Source organism: Carcharhinus amblyrhynchos, chromosome 11, assembly GCF_965287045.1.
Source record: "Carcharhinus amblyrhynchos chromosome 11, sCarAmb.v2.hapA, whole genome shotgun sequence".
In the NCBI taxonomy this organism is placed as follows: Eukaryota; Metazoa; Chordata; class Chondrichthyes; order Carcharhiniformes; family Carcharhinidae; genus Carcharhinus; species Carcharhinus amblyrhynchos.
Window position 1 is genome coordinate 81,907,797 of NC_137334.1, and position 18,684 is coordinate 81,926,480.

The following is an 18,684-nucleotide window of genomic DNA, read 5'->3' on the forward strand; positions in this document are numbered from 1 at the left end:
GTGGAGAAAGGCACAGTCATGAGAATAGGAAAAGCTAGTAAGCATGGATGTCGCATGCTAACTGATATAATTGTATTGAGCTGGATCCACTAGAGGGATTTGACGTTTTTGTTGGGATACATTGCTGAAACAAGCGAACATGAAATAGTGAAGGAATCTAAGGATGTCTTGGGCCATAGCCAGAGCAATAGATAGGACAGGCATCACTCTTGGTTTGTACATAGGGGCAGGAGTAGACCTTTTGAGCCTTTTCCACCATTCAATCAGATTGTAGCCGGAATTTCACCCGGCCCGTCAGGCGAGCAGCTGATTGTGTGAAATCGCCGAGCAAACGTTGGTTTCGCATCCTGACATCATGGCGCCACTATGGTCAGCAGATCCGTGCAGGAATTGGAAGCATGCTCATCAACAAATAAAAGGATGATTAAGCCCATTAAGCATGACATTGTCCTTAATTTTCCATGACCCCGTGTGTTTTTACACTTGGTGCAATCAGCCAGGCAGCGTTCATGTTTTCTCACCATTCTCAATCCAGGACGGAATATGTTTGTGGTTTACCCTACTAATCCTGCTGGCACTAAGGATTAATTAATCACAGCCAATCAACCTAATCTGCGCATCTTTGGACTGTGGGAGGTAACCGGAGCACCCAGAGGAAACCCACGCAGACACGAGGAAAACATGCAACTCCACACACTCACCCAAACCAGGAACTGAACCCGGATCCCTGGAGCTTTGAGGCAGCAGTGCTAACCACTGTGCTGCCCTAAAGGTTATGGAGGGATAATGGGAAACTGGAGCTGAGACCGCAACCAGATTTATGGCTTTTCCACCACCACCACTAATGAGCACGTTTCATGGCTGCCAGGTAATGAGCCAGGCAGCGTGTCGGGAACCGGTGGAGGACAGGAACGGATTTCACATCCGCTTGCGGTGCCACCAGTTGCGCTCCCGCATCGATAAAATTGAGGCCTGTGGCTGATCTGGCTGTGGTCTCAGCTCCATTTTCCCATTATCCCTCCATAACCTTTAGGGCAGCACAGTGGTTAGCACTGCTGCCTCAAAGCCCCAGGGATCCGGGTTCAGTTCCTGGTTTGGGTGAGTGTGTGGAGTTGCATGTTTTCCTCGTGTCTGCGTGGGTTTCCTCTGGGTGCTCCAGTTACCTCCCACAGTCCAAAGATGCGCAGATTAGGTTGATTGGCTGTGATAAATTAATCCTTAGTGCCAGCAGGATTAGTAGGGCAAATATGCAGGGTTACGGGGATAGGGTCTGGATGGGATTGTGGCCGGTGCAGACTCGATGGGCCAGATGGCCTCCTTATGCACAGCAGGGATTCTATTCTATTCAACCCTTGCCTAACAAAAATCTAAGCCTGCCTTGAATAAATTCAAAGACCCAGCCTCCCCTACTTTCTGGGGAAGTGAACTCCACAACCAATAACTCTTTGGGAGAAAAGGTTTCTCTTCAAATGTGTCTTAATATATTCCCTAGCTCTTATCCTAATCACCCCCTCCCCAACACACATGCACACACTGACAGAAGGAAACATCTTCTGGCTGCCCACACCATCCAGTCCCCTCAAGAACTTTTATGTTTCAACAAGATCAGCTCTCAATCTTCCATACGCTGATGAGTATAGGGTTAATCTGTTCAACCTTTCTTCATAAGTTACCTCAGGAATGAGTCCAGTGAGCCTTCACCGAACTGCTTCTAAAGTGAATGCGTTATTGTAGAGTAACTTGTCCTGTACTAACATGCAGCACTGTACACAGTTCTATTTGCCAGATTATTAGAAAGACATCCAGATAGCGGAAGTGCTACAATGATAGAACATAAAACATTACAACGCATTGCAGGCCTTTGGCCTTTGATGGTGCGCTGACCTGTGAAACCAGTCTAAATCTACACTGTTCCAATATCATCCATTTGTTTATCCAATGATCATTTAAATACCCTTAATGTTGGTGAGTCCACTACTGTTGCAGGCAGGGCGTTCCACGCCCTTACTGTTCTGAATAAAGAGATGGATAACTAAATTAGTGGGTGACACAGTGGCATAGTGGTTAGCATTGCTGCCTCACAGCTCCAGGGACCCAGGTTCGATTCCTGGCTTGGGTGTGTATGGAGTTTGCACATTCTCCCTGCGTCTGATTGTGTTTCCTCCGGGTGGTCTGGTTTCCTCCCACAATCCACAAATATGGGGGTAAATTGATTGGCCATGCTAAATTGTCCCTTAGTGTCCCAGGATGCGTAGGTGAAAGGGATTATTATAGAATCCTACAGTGCAGAAGGAGGCTATTCGGGCCAATGTGTCTACACCGACCGCAATCCCTATCCCATAACCCCATGCATTTACCCTAGCTAGTCCCCCGACACTAAAGGGCAATTTAGCGTGGCCAATCCAGCTAACCTGCACATCTTTGGACTGTGGGAGGAAACCGGAGCACCCTGAGGAAACCCACGCAGACATGGAGAGAAAGTACAAACTCTACACAGTGACCCAAGCTGGGAATCGAACCGCACACTAAGGCAGCAGTGCTAACCATTGTGCTGCCATGTCACCCATCGATTAGCAGGGTAAATATGCGTGGTTACGGTGACAAAGCCTGGGTGAGATTATTGTTGGTGCAGACTTGATGGGCGGAATGGCCTCCCTCTGTCCTGACTTCTATAAGATACCTCAGCACAAGGAAAGGTTGCAGAGGCTGTTGATGTTTACAGCGCAGAGAAGAAAGCTTGGATAAACTTATTGAATTGTTAAAGATGCAAAGTGGCACAGTTGAGATGAGTATTGCTGTGTTTAGCACAGTCACGGCTTCTCAAACAGGGAGGCAAAACTTCTAAAGAGAAGATGAAAAGGCAGCTTAGATTCAACTGGCAGGACATGAGCTGTACGATCACCAAAATGAGAACTAAAACTGGCTTGGTCAAAGGAGACAGAGGGTATCAGTGGAATGGTGCGTTTCTGAATGCAGGGCTGTGATAAGTAGTGTTCCTCGGGGATCAGTGCTGGGACCTTTGCTGTCTGTAATACATATAAATGATTTGGAGGAAAATGTAACTGGATTGATTAGTAAATTTGCGGACGACACAAAGGTTGGTAGATTTGCAGATAGTGATAAAGACCGTCAGAGGATACAGCAGGGTATAGATCAGTTGGAAACTTGGGTGGATAGATGGCAGATGGAGTTTAATCCAGACAAATGTGAGGTAATGCATTTTGGAAGGTCTAATACAGATAGGAAATATACAGCAAATGGCAGAACCCTTAAGAAAATTCATATGCAGAGGGATCTATGTGTACAGGTGCACAGGTCACTGAAAGTGGCAATGTTGGTGGACGGGGTAGTCAAGAAGGCATACAGCATGCTTGCCTTCATCGGCCAGGGCATTGAGTTTAAAAATTGGCAAGTCATGTTGCAGCTTTATAGAACCTTAGTTCGGCCGCATTTGGAATATAGTGTTCAATTCTGGTTACCGCACTACCAGAAGGTTCTGGAGGCTTTGGAGAGAGTACAGAAAAGATTTACTAGGATGTTGCCTGGTATGGAGGGCATTAGCTATGAGGAGAGGTTGGAGAAACTTGGTTTGTCCTCATTGGAGCAATGGAGATTGAGGGGAGACCTGATAGAAGTCTACAAGGTTATGAGAGGCATGGACAGAGTGGATAGTCAGAACCTTTTTCCCAGGATGGAAGAGTCAGTTACTAGGGGGCATAGGTTTAAGGTACAAGAGTCAAGGTTTAAAGGCGATGTACAAGGCAGATTTTTTACACAGAGAGTAGTGGGTGCCTGGAACTCGTTGCCGGGGGAGGTAGTGGAAGCGGATGCAGTAGTGACTTTTAAGGGGCGTCTTGACAAATACATGTATAGGATGGGAATAGAGGGATATGGTCCCCAGAAGGATAGGGGGTTTTAGTTAAGTTGGACAGTATGGTCGGTGCAGGCTTGGAAGGCCAAAGGGCCGGTTCCTGTGCTGTAATTTTTTTTTGTTCTTTGTACCATCTGTAGAGGATTTGCAAGTTTGGAACTGACTGCCGAGGAATGCAATTGGAGTGGATTGTATCAGCAGAACCAAGAGATTGTTGTCTGTCAGAAAAATTTGCTGGAGGGATATGGTGGGATATTCAGATACCATGACCAACCCGATAAACTTGAATGGTTTTTCTGGTCCTCTGCATTTCTATGTTCCTATTCACTCACCGCAGGATTTGATTGTTCAGGAAGCTCTCTTGTCGTTCCAGAAGCTCTGATTATCAGACACACGCCTCGTTCTTCGTTTTGGCGATTGTACGGCTCATGTCCTGCCAGGCTCAGTGGGTAGCTCTGCTTGTCCCTGTTCCCTTTGAGTCTCTGGGCTGTAGAGCAGCTGAATGCTTCACTGAGGCTTCCCCCAACCCCAGTGGGGATCAGCCAGCCGGATACTTGAACAGATCCCTGGAACTAATTGCGAGTTCCCCTGAAAATGGGAAACTCGGCAGTGGAAGATGTGACCAATATCTCAGTGCGCTTCCAGTTGCAGCGCTAGGGCAGGATGGCATGATGGTAATGTCACTGAACTAGTAATCCAGTGGGACAGGCTAACCTCTGTGGACATGGGTTTCAATCCCGCCAGGGCAGGTGGTGGAATTTACTTTCAATGAAGTAACAAATCTGGAATTAAAATCTAATAAAGGTGACCATGAAACTATCAGATTGTCATTTAAAAAAAAAGACCCATCCACCTAACTTCCACATCACTGAATGTTCTTTAGGGATGGCAGATTTCCTTCCCTAACCGGTCTGGCCTACATGTGACTCCTGACTCCGCAATGTGGTTGACTTTTAACTGTCCTTAACTGCCACTCAGTTGCACCAAACCACTACAGAAAAGTCAAAAAAGTAATAAGTGGACGGCACGGTGGCACAGTGGTTAGCACTGCTGCCTCTCAGTGGCAGGGTTTAGGCTCAATTCCAGCCGCAGGTCACTGTCTGAGTGGAGTCTGCACATTCTCCCTGTGTCTGTGTGGGTTTCCTCCGGGTGCTCTGGTTTCCTCCCATGCTAAATTCTCCATCAGTGTACCAGAACAGGTGCCGGAATGTGGAGACTAAGGGATTTTCACAGTAACTCCATTGCAGTGTTAATGCAAGCCTCCTTGTTACACTAATAAACAAACTTAAAAAAAGCTTTTAAAAACTGAACGGACCACCCAAGACCGGAAATGTTGACAGCCGTACCTCATCCAGTTAGTGCTATAAAGGCGTCCTCACGTTTGTCTGGGGTTGTGTGCCATACTCGGGAGAACTGACCCACTGACTGCTCCAGCAACAGCTTGGTGTAGTTAAACTCACCAAATTATATCTTACAGACAATAATCCAGGTGCCACCATCCCTATCCCTGGGTATGTCCTTGCCGTCAAGCAGGGCAGATCCAACAGAGGTTAACATAGTTGAGGGGGCGTTGCCCTGGGAATCCTCTACATTGGCTCCTGACCCCATGTAGTCCCATGGCATCAAGTCAAACATAGGCAAGGAAACCTTCCTCAGCTGATGTATCAGTACTCCTCATGTTGCACTCCAGTTGGAAGAAGTGCTGTGGGTGGTACCCTAGGGTGGGCAACTTCAACATCCATCACCAAGAGTGGCTGGGCTATGCATAAATGCTGATGATGTGGAGATGCCGGCGTTGGACTGAGGTAAACACAGTAAGAAGTCTCACCACACCAGGTTAAAGTCCAACCAGTTTATTTGGTAGTAAACGCCAGTAGCTTTCGGGATTTGCCCCTTTGTCGGGTGAGTGGGAGTTCTGATCACAAACAGAGCATATAAAGGCACACACAGTTTATAGAATGCTGATAAGAATGCGAGATTAGCTGTAAAGACTTGCATTCTAATCAGTGTTCTGTAAACTGTGTGTGCTTTTATATGCTCTGTTTGTGATCAGAACTCCCAGTCACCTGACAAAAGGGCAAACCCTGAAAGCTAGTCGCGTTTACTATTAAATAAACCTGTTGAACTTTAACCCAGTATTGTGAGACTTCTTACTAAAAAGGAAATGCCAGCCTGGTGACACTACAACACTGGGCATAATGCATGCTACACAGCAGGAGCAACACACGACAGAGTGTGAAACGTGTTAGCCCATCGTGCCATCGTTACAAACTTCAGTCTATAAAAAGCTGCAATTGTACCTCACAGCCACCAGACCTCTCAAAGCAAATGGCAAACTCCCACAGACAGTAATGTAACAATGAGGTGATAAATCTGATTTTGTGATGTTGATTCAGGGACAGATAATGGCCTCTTCACTGGGATAACTACTTCCCTCCACTTCAAAATGGTGCGACTGGATCCTTCACCTAAACAGGCAGCCAGCGCCTCAGTTCATTGCTTGCTCTGAAAGAGGACTCCTCAGACAGTGCAGGTGTCCCTCAGCGATGTACTGGATTGTTGGCCTTGACTTTTGTGCTTACTTCCCAGAGTGGGACTTGAACCCTGGGACCTCGTGGCTCAGAGGCAAGAGTGCCAACTGATCCATGGCTCACTCTTTTAAAAAAAAATCTATAAATATTATAAACTCTGCTTTTCTCTACCTTGAAAAAGGTATAAATATGCTTTCTGAACAGGTGTGGCTGGTGAATTAACTTGTTTTGCAGAAGGGAAACTAGAAATTAGTTCATTTCCAGAGCAAGAGACTGAAATCGTTGTCCAAATGTCCCAAAATAGTGAGACGCTGAAGCTGTTTCGCAGAGTGACTCATTTTAATAACTTTGTACAGATGGGAGTATTGAAGACTTTTATCTTGGTACAGTCAGACAGAAATAAATCTCTTCTAAGATTTCTACCTCTGAAGATCAAATCAATGCAGCAATTGTTCACACCACAGGAATTACCTCTTTGGGAGGTTGACTCACCGTTGGTGACCAGGGGGGTTGTGGTGTACTGGGTATTAAGGTGTGATCACTCGGCGGTATGCAGTTCGACCTCTGGGTGTAGTGCTGTGGGCGGATTTCAAAAGTTTGAGAGGATTGAGTCATTTGGGAGAGCGATCAAGCTGCTTAATATTGCAGGTAAACCACCAATTCAAGGAAAAGACTCTCCCTTTCATTTATTTTACTTCATTTTGAGCTTCTCTTTGGCTCTGGTTAATTTTCTCTTTGTGAGTGGCTATAGCCAGAATTATGAATTTTCACAAAACGGCAAAAACAGCTAAAAGTCTTCTTGCACTTACTTGCACTGAGAGGCGTTTAATAACTCCCTGATCTGTTATCAGAATCCTGGCTCTGGGAGAAACATCATTATGCATAGCAGTTGGGGAAGCTTTAGAGTCCATGACCAAATGGCATGGACATGGAGGTAGACTTTCAGGGGGTGAAAGATTGCCCTTTGAAGGACTTTGGGTGGAACTCTCCAGGATGAGGTACTCAGGTGGCTGAAGCTTTGTGGCCAAAGATGGAGCGGAAATCCAAAATGAAAGAGCAATAGATGTGCGCTGTTGTAACGTTTGCCAGGGGAAGACAATGAAGGAAGGTGAGAGAAGGAGTGATGGGGTCATAAATCTTAACATAAGAACATAAGAAATAGGAGCAGGAGTAGGCCATCTAGCCCTTCGAGCCTGCCCTGCCATTCAATAAGATCATGGCTGATCTCAGTGCTGAGTAGGGTGTATTTGGCAGATTTTGGAGTTTGTGAAGGACTAGCCATGGTAATACAAACTTTTCCTAATGTAGTGGTTTACCAGTGATTGTTTTGTTAGTCATTCTTAAGATACGGGCTTCTCAAGAGCTTCAAATTTTTATGTGTCCAGATCACCAACAACCTGTCTTGGTCTCCCCAAGCCGACACTATTGTTTAAAAAAAAAACCCACCAACACCTCTACTTTCTCAGAAGACTAAGGAAATTTGGCATGTCAACTACGACTCTCACCAATTTTTACAAATGCATCATAGAAAGCATTCTTTCTGTTTGTCTCACAGCTTGATATGGCTCCTGCTCTGCCCAAGACTGCAAGGAACTACAAAATGTTGTGAATGTAGCCCAATCCATCACATAAACCAGCTTCCCATCCATTGACTCTGTCTACCCTTCCCACTGCCTCGGCAAAGCAGCCAGCATAATTAAGGACCCCACGCACCCTGGACATTCTCTCTTCTACGTTCTTCTGTCAGGAAAAAGTCTGAGGTCACGTACCAACTGACTCAAGAACAGCTTCTTTCCTGCTGCTGTCAGACTTTTGAATGGACCTACCTTGCATTTAGTTGATCTTTCTCTACACCCTAGCTATGACTGTAACACTACATTCTGCACTCTCTCGTTTCCTCAAATCAAAAATGGGCCTCTCTGGGAAGGCCAACATTTATTGCCCAACCCAGGTTTCCAGGAGGGAAGTGGGAGATGGTGGTCACTCACCTTCTTGAGTCGCAAGTTCACCAGCAGCATTTCTTGAATCTATTCAAGACAAGTGGCCACTTTTCAGATGACATTGGTATGGATGTGGAGTCAAATGTCCTTTCTGAATGAACTTAAAATGTATTTATTGGTGTCACAAGTACATTAACACTGCAACTTGAGTGAACCAGTTGGTTCAACAACATCATGATCACTTTGACACCAGATTCCAGGCAGTCATGATAGCTCAGGGTCTTGGGATTATTAAACCAATCCTTTGTTTAATGGTCTGGTACATTAGTGTTGGGTTAATAAAATCCAATGTTGGGATAATGTGCACAGAAACATTATTATAATGCAGTTACCTAAAATGCCAGCATTTTATCCATTCTATTTTAATTTCCCACTGGCCACATTCTATTATTTGTATGGCTGTGTGCTCTTTGCAATAGATAAGAACATAAGAACATAAGAAATAGGAGCAGGAGTAGGCCATGTAGCCCTTCGAGCCTGCCCCGCCATTCAATAAGATCATGGCTGATCTGTCGTGGCTCAGTTCCACATTCCCGCCCTCTCCCCATAACCCTTAATCCCCTCGCTTATCAAAAACCCATCAACCCGCGTCTTAAAAATATTTAGCGAGGCAGCCTCCACCACCTCAACGGGCAGAGAATTCCAGAAATTCACCACCCTTTGAGTGAAGAAGTTCCTCCTCAACTCCATTCTAAACCGCCCCCCCCTTTATCTTGAGGCTGTGCCCCCTTGTCCTACTGTCCTTTCTGAGCGGGAAGAGTCTCTCCACCTCTATCCTATCCATCCTATTCATCAACTTATATGTCTCAATGAGATCTCCCCTCATTCTTCTAAACTCTAACAAGTACAAGCCTAGTTTATTCAGCCTCTCCTCATAGCTCAACCCCCTCAACTCCGGTATCAGCCTAGTAAACACAAGATATAGTAAACACAGATATAGTGAGTTAGATCTGGAAATAGTCTGCAACTGTCCCAGTGTATGTTCCAACTTGTAGTCCTCATACTGTGAACAACATACAGTTATTTATTAGACAACTCACAGTGCAGAAGGAGGCCATTTGGCCCATTGAATCTGCACCAACCACAACCCCATCCAGGCTCGATCCCCATTACCCTATGTATTTACCCTAGCTAGTCTCCTTGACAATAAGGGGCAATTTAGCATGGCCAATCCACCTAACCTGCACATCTTTGGACTGTGGGAGGAAACAGGTGTGCTCAGAGGAAACCCATGGGGAGAATGTGTAAACTTCACACAGGCAGTGAGTCAAGCTGGGAATCGAACCCAAGTCCCTGGCGCTGTGAGGCAGCAGTGCCCGGCGCTGTGAGGCAGCAGTGCCAGATCCCTGTCATCCACATGTGACATAACTGCAGCCTCACAAATTCTGTTCCTCTTAATAGGAATTTATTGTAATGCCAGTTGATGCCTTTGTGTTTTTCAGCTCAGAATGCCTGGGAGGAGCTGGATGATGTGGCTGGAACTGCACCAGAAGAATTGGAGGAGCCCTCGCTGGTAGCCCATGAAGTAAGAGCTGAGTGGGTGCGACCCAATGCCTTTGTTGAAAATGGTGCAAATGTTACGCCAGATACTCACCCACCTCCATGTGGGTTATATCAAAAATGTATTTATGTGGCTAGTATAAAATGTGTTGACGCTGCCCTAAAATTTTTGCCCCAGGCGCGACAACTGGGGAGTGGCAGGATGTGGCTTCATGCCTGTAATTCCTTAAGCAGCGAGATGGCATTCTTGTCTATGATGGTATGAGGAGGTAATGATTGGAGATCTACGTACTTCCTTAGATAAATATCGGTCAGCTATTGAGCGGTTGCAGAGATTGTTAGCAAGTGGGCTGCACTGAATAGTGGACAGGAGGAATTTAATTAGGATTAATAGAAAAGTTAGCAGATGTTTGCCATCCCAGTTTTCATATAGATCTGAAAGTGATCTAGTTGCATGGATATGTTGTTAATGAGGAATATTCTTTTGGATCCACAGCTCCAAATTCACCTCCATGCTCTGAGCCAGAAGGAAGTTATAGGAAACCTTTCCAAGCCACAGGGTGGTTTCAGCTTTGTCCAATTCTGGGTAGCAAACCCAGATGGCAAAACCATGGGGAGGGTGAAGAGAAGATTTACCAGAACAATACCAGAGATGAGGGACTTCCGTTATGTGGAACGACTAGAGAAACTGGGGTTGTTCCCCTTGGGAATGAGAAGGTTAAGAGCAGATTGAGTCGAGGTGTTCAGAATGATGAGGGGCTTTGATGGGACAGTGAAACTGTTTCCACTGGCAGGAGCCAGATTTAAGATATTTGTCAAAAAAGCCAGGGGAGGGATGGGAAATTAGGAAAAATTTTACTCTGCAGCAAGTTGTGTTATGTAGCGATTTGGAACGCACTTCCCAAAGAGTGGTCAGAGTAAATCCAGTAGTAACGTTCAAAAAGATATTGGATGTGTCCTTGAAAAGCTGAACTTTGTCAGGAGCTGTGGAAAACGAGCAGGAAAGTGGGTCTCACTGAATACTGGTAGCTCCTTCACAGAAAGGGCACTGACACAATGGTTAAGTGACGTTTTTCCATGCTGAAATCCTATAGCTATTGCCATGCCTGACCAGCATAAACAATCTTGATGAGAGTTGGCTGTGTTTTGGAAATGTTGAGAAAATAAAATGAATGAAGAAAAATTTAGTTATTCACAGTTTAAGTTTTCAAATTTTCCTGTGATTTTTCTTTGGAAGGGAATGATCTATGTGTTTGGTGGAATGATGGACTCTGCTTACACCCAGGGGAAAACACCTCTCTGGATCTATGACATTGGTAAGAGAAATATGTACTGCTGGGGTTACATTGCAAGTGTGTTTGGCTCATAATCCCCATAGTCTTTGGATTCAATTTCCTGTATAACTCCTGATGGAGTAATATCTCACCTGAAGAGCTAAAGAGAAAGTTTTGTTGAGATCTAGAGGCAAGGGGGAGAATAGTTTTGACATAAAGTTTGAGAGAAAGGATATGAATAACTCAATAAACTGGGAAAAGAGATGGAAGCGATTTACCAATCGGATTTGTACGAAAGCCTTCAGTTTGTCTGCGGGAAGAGAAAACTGTGATTTTTATCACACACTTTCTGAAAAAGTTATCGTCTTACAGGCCCATGGATAAACAGCACGTTTAACATTGCAAAACCACGACATTTGGAAAGTATTGCAGTCGTCAATAAAGTTTAACTCATAATTGTCTATTTTTAAAGTTTAGTTATTATATAGAATATTGAACATTACAGCACAGTACAGGCCATTTGGCCCTTGATGTTGTGCCGACCCATGAAACCAATCTAAAGTCCATCTGACCTACACTTATTAGTCACAAATAGGCTTACATTCACACTATAATAACATTACTGTGAAAATCCCCTGGTTTAATAGCCAGGCTAATCTATAAGTGATTGTAATTGACAATGGAAGATCAGACTAATTATAATGTTGCTTTACATCTTCCAAAGCTTTCAATAGTCACTTGAGAAATTGTTTCTTTTTCACCACCCCTCTCCACAATATAACTGTGCTGCCTCATTAGTTAACTTAATTTGGGTTTTGCTTTGATGTCACGGTGAATTTTTACGCTAGTTAAGATGAGGATTGCCAAAGCGCTGGAAGAATATGTGATTTTGACCCAAGATCCATGTCGGACGTGGCCCGAATCAGGGGCAGACAAACGGCTGCAATTCAAAGCTCTTCGCAATCAGCCCCAACCACATGACTGGTGCCTCGATGAAACCTGGGGTGTCACCTTTCCATTTTCCATTGGCAATTCCTAAAACCATTCTGAATGCCATTTTGCTTTAGTCTGAATGGAATAAAATGAGAATTCTGGAATTGATAGTGAATCAATCTCCCACTACTACTGCTGTCCAACATCCTGTCCCTTTGGCAGTTTTAAATGTATTAATAACTGGGGAACTTTGCGCCTGTGGCATTGCTTTCTCCCCTTTTAATTGGCCAAGATCCAAGTTAAAATGCCAGTATCAAATTTAGCTCACTCTTCACATTTTCCCTTGGCCTTTACTTTTCCATCTTAAATTACCGAGGTTTCCACAGCAGAAGTAAGTGATGCGTGGGTGAAGTTATTATTGATTGCAGTAAAAATGTCATCGCTTTTACTTGCTATTAAAAATCCAAATAGGAATCGAGCAGACACAGAGTTAGATGACATCCGCACCACAATACAGTTGCTTCTTGGGAGTATGCAACAATAATTACTACCAGACTTGCCCTAGCGAGTGTATATTAAAATTTGGGAACATACTAGTGATTAATTCCTGCATGGCTATTCCCTTTACCAAAAAAAAGAAGTTGGGAGCACTCACTTGGGTATTCAGTATGTGTACTGGGAAGAGAGAATATTTTCCAATCTAAGTCATTTACTGTTAGTGTCAATTAATTCCAGCACACACGCATAGCCTTGCAGCAATGTTAAATGTGGCAGTGGAAATCAAGAGCTCTTTTCCACTCCTCCCCTCAACCCCAACCACAAAGAAAGAAAGTTGTTGAGGCACCCAAATTCACAGGGAACTTTCAAAAAAGGCATTGGTTGTATACTTGGAAAGGATGAAAAGGAAATATCAGGGCTGTGGACTAAGAGCAAGGAAGTGAGGCCTAATTGAATATTTGCATCATGTGGGCCCAGGCCTCAAGGAAGTGACCTTTTGTCATTGCCTGACAATTCTGAACAGATTAAACAACCTTGGCAAGAGTTGATTGTGTCGGGGTGCGGTTAAAGAACTCGTGACTTGCACTGCCATATTTAGCACACTGATAAATAAGGCCTGTGCCAGAATGATTTGATGTTGGCATTAAATGAGAGTTACATTGGAAAAATGCTTTGTCTTCCCAGTATGCACACTGAACAGCCAAGTGAGTGGGCCCCAACTTTTCTTTTTATAAAAGAGATAGTTATGATGGAATTAATTTAATACAGGGTGGTGATGGCCTAGTGGTATTACTGATCTAGAAACTAATGTTCCAGGGACCGGAGTTCAAATGCCACCACGGCAGATGGTGGAAGTTGAATTCAATAAAAAAAAAATCTGGAATTAAGAATCTACTGATGACCATGAAACCATTGTCAGTTGTTGGAAAAACCCAGCTGGTTCACCAATGTCCTTTAGAGAAGGAAATCTGCTGTCCTTGCCTGGTCGGGCCTACGTGTGACTCCGGACCCACAGCAATGGGGTTGACACTGAACTGCGCTCCAAGGGCAACTAGGGATGGGCAATAAATGCTGGCCAGCCAGTGATGCCCATGTTCCACGAATGAATAAAAAAAATCACTGATATTTTCCCAAATTCCAAAAAGCCAATTGAAAATTCCAGAACCTACTGTTAGTTTGTTGTCAAGCAATGGTATTAAAGGTGATAGAAGTGGTGTTAAGATACAGATCAGCCGTGATCTACTTGAATGGTGAAGCAAACTCGAGGAGTAGATGGTTAGCTGGATTTTAAGCACTAGCCAGCTGTTTTCATGGCCACTTTACCTTTCCTAGCGTTCAATTTGTCAAGTTGGAATTTGAACTCAACCTCTTCAGATCTATCATAAACAGTAGGAGTGGCTAGGAATGACTCCAGGTTTAAGTGCAACCGATTTATTTGATAGTAAACTCACGAACTTTCGAGGTTATTCTTACTGTGTTTACCCCAGTCCAACACCGGCATCTCCACATTAGGAATGACTCCACAGGAGAGTAATATGTTTCAGCCACAATCCTTGCACAGACCAGACCTGTCTCTTTTATACTGCCCAGACGTGAGATGGCGTTCTCCAGAGGAGACGTGCGGACCAGCTGTTAGCTGGAAGAACAGATCCACCGGAATTGGAATCCGCAGAGAATCCAGATTCAACCTTACAAAGTCCTGACCTGCATCTTCCTACAACCCTGACACTAATGAACACTGTTGAGGCACACAACACCTCAACTGCAGATCAGGCACCGAGACAACCTCCAGTGCCTGTGTTGGCATTGGTCAAAGTAACGAATGATGACATTAATGGAAGGACAAAAATATCAGAGGTTACCACCAGTGTAAAGAAAAAAAATGCCAAAGGTTTGCCATCAACCCTTCCAAAAGCAACAACCTTCACATCAACTAACTTATTAATTGTGAGTGATTTAATGACTATTGACTATCTTGTTCATTTGGACCGATCAATAGCAGATGGAGTTTAATTTAGATAAATGAGAGGTGCCGCATTTTGGTAGATCAAATTGCGGCAGGATCTAATCAGTTAATGGTCAGGTGTTGGGGAGAGTTATTGAAATAAGAGATCTAGGGGTACAGGTTCATAGCTCCTTGAAAGTGGAATCACAGCTGGACAGGGTAGTGAAGAAGGCATTCAGCATGCTTCATTTCATTGGTCAAAACGTTGAATACAGGAGTTGTGACATCTTATTGAAGTTCTGCAAGACATTGGTGAGGCCACACTGAGAATACTGTGTACAGTTCTGGTCACCCTATTATTTAAAGGGCATTATTAAACTAGAAAGAGTGCAGAAAACGTTTACTGGGATACCACCAGGATTTGATGGTTTGACTTACAAGGAGAGGCTGGCTAGACTGGGACTTCTTACCCTGGAGTGTCAGAGACTTGGAAATGATCTTATTGAGGATGTATAAAATAATGAGGGGCATAGATGAGGTAGTTAGTTAACATCTTTTCTTAGTCTAAAACTAGAAGGCATTGGTTTAAGGTGAGAGGAGAGAGAAACAAAAGAGTCTAGAGGGGCAATTTTCCCCACACAGGGTGATGAGCGCCTGGAATGAGCCGCAGAGGCAGCAGTAGACCCAAGTACAATTTTGTCTTTTAAAAAGCATTTAGACAGTTACATGGGTAGGATGAATATAGGGAGATATGGGCAATTGGGACTCGCTTAGTGGTTAAAAACTGGGCAGCATGGACAAGTTGGGCCGAACGGCCTGTTTCCGTGCTGTAAACTTCTATGACTCTCTGACTCTATTATTCATGTTGAACTTGTTTTGAACCTATTGGGGACATTCAGTTTAAGGGTGGAGGAATGGTTATTTATTTGTATTAATTCTTATTTGCTTTTAGTGAAGCTGTGTTGTGTTAATGAGTTCATGTTTTCACAGGACGTGGTGCCACAAATCGCTAGCAGACAGACAGAGAAGAAGCAGTTATGTAAATCCTGTAAATAAAGCTTCATTATTTTAACACCCTGTGTCCCAAGTACATCATTTCTTTAATATATAACAAATTGGTAACTGGTTTAAAAAAAATAAAAAGGAGGTAAGGAAAGAAGTGGGAAAAGGGACTAAGTAGGTAGCTAGTAAGCTAGGGTAAATGGCTTCCCTTTGTGCTGCTAGTTCCTAACATTGAAATGTAACCATTCGTAAAAGGGAGCCTTATTGTGCAGCCAGTTCCTCTGTTGCTGACCTCAGGGCATTGTGAAACCGCCAGTATAGCTCCAAGCCAACTGAGCATAATAATAGGCAGATGCCATTGATAGTTATTGCATTATTGAAGACAAACCACCATCCTTGGAAGAATACTGCACTAGTATGCTCTCCGATTACCATTCTTGGAATTGAAGTTACACTGAATGAGACTGCAAATTTCAGGCACTTGTCCTGCCATGGCGCTGCATTAGCTAATCTGACTGAAAATTTTTTTCATTTTGAACTTGTACAAATGTAAGGAAATGTTCAACTGGGCCTTTGTTCCATTCCAGCAAGATTTTTTTTTAAAAGATGTGTTTCAGAAGTGATGACGTTTGTCTCGTTTGTCTTCCAATTCTACCTCATGAACCACTTATCCAAAGCAACTTCTCACAACTTTGCCAAGTGCATTTATCTTATTTCTGTTAGGACGCTTGTCAATAATTGATGGATCATTTTCCCTGCCTCTATGTGGCTGCCTCAAGAGCCAGTTACTTGAGTTTCTTCAAAAATTAACTCATAAGAAATCTTCTGATGTGTGAACATGATAGATTTTAATGTGGAACAAACATATTATTAGTAGGCATTGCAAAGCAAATTTACTGAAGAAAGTGTAAATGTTAGGTTTGCTTGAATACAGGGTTAGCATCTGGACTAAGCCACCAAGTTTCTCTGCACGCTCCATTCTCTCCTAAACCCTTTCTCTCTCACTAACTAACACTCTTGCCCACATTCAGAAGGCCATGCTACTCTTTGGCCATGCTACTCCTGACCTCCTGCCTTCTTCTAACTGGGGTTGCCTCCTCCACCCACCTCATAAAACACATTCAGACATCTCATTCAGTGCAAGGTGTCGATATGTCTACAAAATACACTGCAGCAATTATCCTGTAAAGTCTGAAAGTTCTGCTTGGAAGTTTAAATGAACACAGCCTATTGAACAACTAGACTTTTGGAAAGAAATATCTTCTTTCTGTTGGTTGTGGTTCAGTAACTAGATTTTTGGACAGAAACATCTTCTTTTTGTTGGCCATGGTTCAAAAGTGGATAAAACAAAGAGAGAATTCTTCTGTATTTGTAATTGTGAGCTGTTCTTGTGTAATATCTGGAAAATGAATAAGCTTCCAAGCCAAGGGTCAGCAACAACCTGGCCACAGGATAAATTTGTATTTTTCCTTGAGTAACCTACTTGAGATGTTGTAGTGCTTGAAGTAATTATCAACACGAGAAATGTGTTTAAGATATAGAATCCGTATAGGCCTCATTTACAGCTGTAGTTTCCAGCACTGTTTCATTTTATTTAGTGGTTCACACTGCTGCCTCACAGCTCCAGCGACCCAGGTTCAATTCCAACCTTGGGTCGCTGTCTGTATGGAGTCTGCACACTCTCCCTGTGGCTGTGTGGGCTTTCTCCAGTTTCCTTCCATAGTCTGAAAGACGTGCAGGTGAGGTGCATTGGCCATGCTAAATTCGCTGTGTGTACTCGAACAGGTAGTGCGGCGACAAGCGGATTTTCACAGTTAATTTCATTGCAATGCTAATGTAAGCCTGCTTGTGACTAATAAATAAACTTTAAAATGTGAAAATAAAGCAGAAAGTAAATACAAGATCCAATATATTGGGAATTCTGCGAACTTGTAATTGGGAATGTTTGAATCCTTGCATAATCTTGTTTCCTTTCATTGGAAATTTCTCTTGGCTACTTTTATCCAGATTGGCAATAAAAGGCTTCATTTTGGGACTAACAAGCTTAGTGAACCACCCTCTGGTGGTACACAAAAGTAGTTACAAGTGATGTTGGAGTTTAACAAAGGTTTTATTTCTAATAGGTGGCGTGAGTTGGACTTGGTGGCACAAGACATTTTCAAGTGAGGTCGCGGTAAGGATATTTGCTTATTCTGTGCGAGGGAGTTTGTGGATATTTACATTTACTTTTCAAATGAGATGCTAGGGTGGCACAGTGGTTAGCACTGCTGCCTCACAGCTCAGGGACCCAGGTTCGATTCCCGGCTTGGATCACTGTCTCTGTGGAGTCTGCACGTTCTCCCCCTGTCTGCGAGGGTTTCCTCCGGGTGCTCCTTTCTTCCCACAGTTGGAAAGATGTGCTGCTTGGGTGCATCGGCCACGCTAAATTCTCCCTCAGTGTAGCCGAACTGGCAGCCGAGTGTGGTGACTAGGGGATTCCCACAGTAACTTCATTGCAGTGTTAATATAAACCTTGTGACACTACTAAATAAACTTTAACTTCAAACTAGATGTTGGTCGTGTAGAAGGTTCCATGGCATAATTTTGATGAAGAGCAAGGAAGTTCTCCCAGCGTTGTAGTCAATATTTAACCCACAATCACTCAGAAATAAACAGTGTCCAGCCAGTATCACATGCACAAATTGGCTACTGCATTTTCTGCATTACAACAGGGACCACAGTTCAAAAGGGACTTTTTTAATAGACTCAGAGGTTTACAGCATGGAAACAGGCCCTTCGGCCCAACTTGTCCATGCTGCCTTTTTTTTAAAACCCCTAAGCTAATCTCCATTGTCTGTATTTGACCTATATCCTTCTATACCCATCTTACCCATGTAACTGTCTAAATGCTTTTCAAAAGATAAAATTGTACCCGCTTCTACTACTGCCGCTGACAGCTTTTTCCAGACACTCACCACCCTCTGTATGGAAAAAATTGCCCCTCTGGACACTTTTGTATCTCTCCCCTCTCACTTTAAACCTATGTCCTCTAGTTATAGACTCTCCTATCTTTGGGAAAAGATATTGACTATTTGGTTGATCTGTACACTCCATTATTTTATAGACCTCTAAAAGATCAGACTTTTGCACT

General features: G+C 43.6%; 1 protein-coding gene across 3 annotated transcripts in view; it reads left to right on the plus strand.

The window, feature by feature from the left end:
* klhdc3l (kelch domain containing 3-like) overlaps nucleotides 1-18,684 on the plus strand; it is a 53,522-nt gene that overhangs the window by 22,604 nt on the left and 12,234 nt on the right. For all 3 annotated transcript variants that reach the window (XM_080198304.1, XM_080198306.1, XM_080198307.1), the window contains 3 exons: nucleotides 9,845-9,927; nucleotides 11,140-11,218; nucleotides 17,678-17,727. In XM_080198304.1, coding sequence (XP_080054430.1) covers nucleotides 9,845-9,927; nucleotides 11,140-11,218; nucleotides 17,678-17,727 — 212 coding nt within the window. The remainder of the gene's footprint in view (nucleotides 1-9,844; nucleotides 9,928-11,139; nucleotides 11,219-17,677; nucleotides 17,728-18,684) is intronic.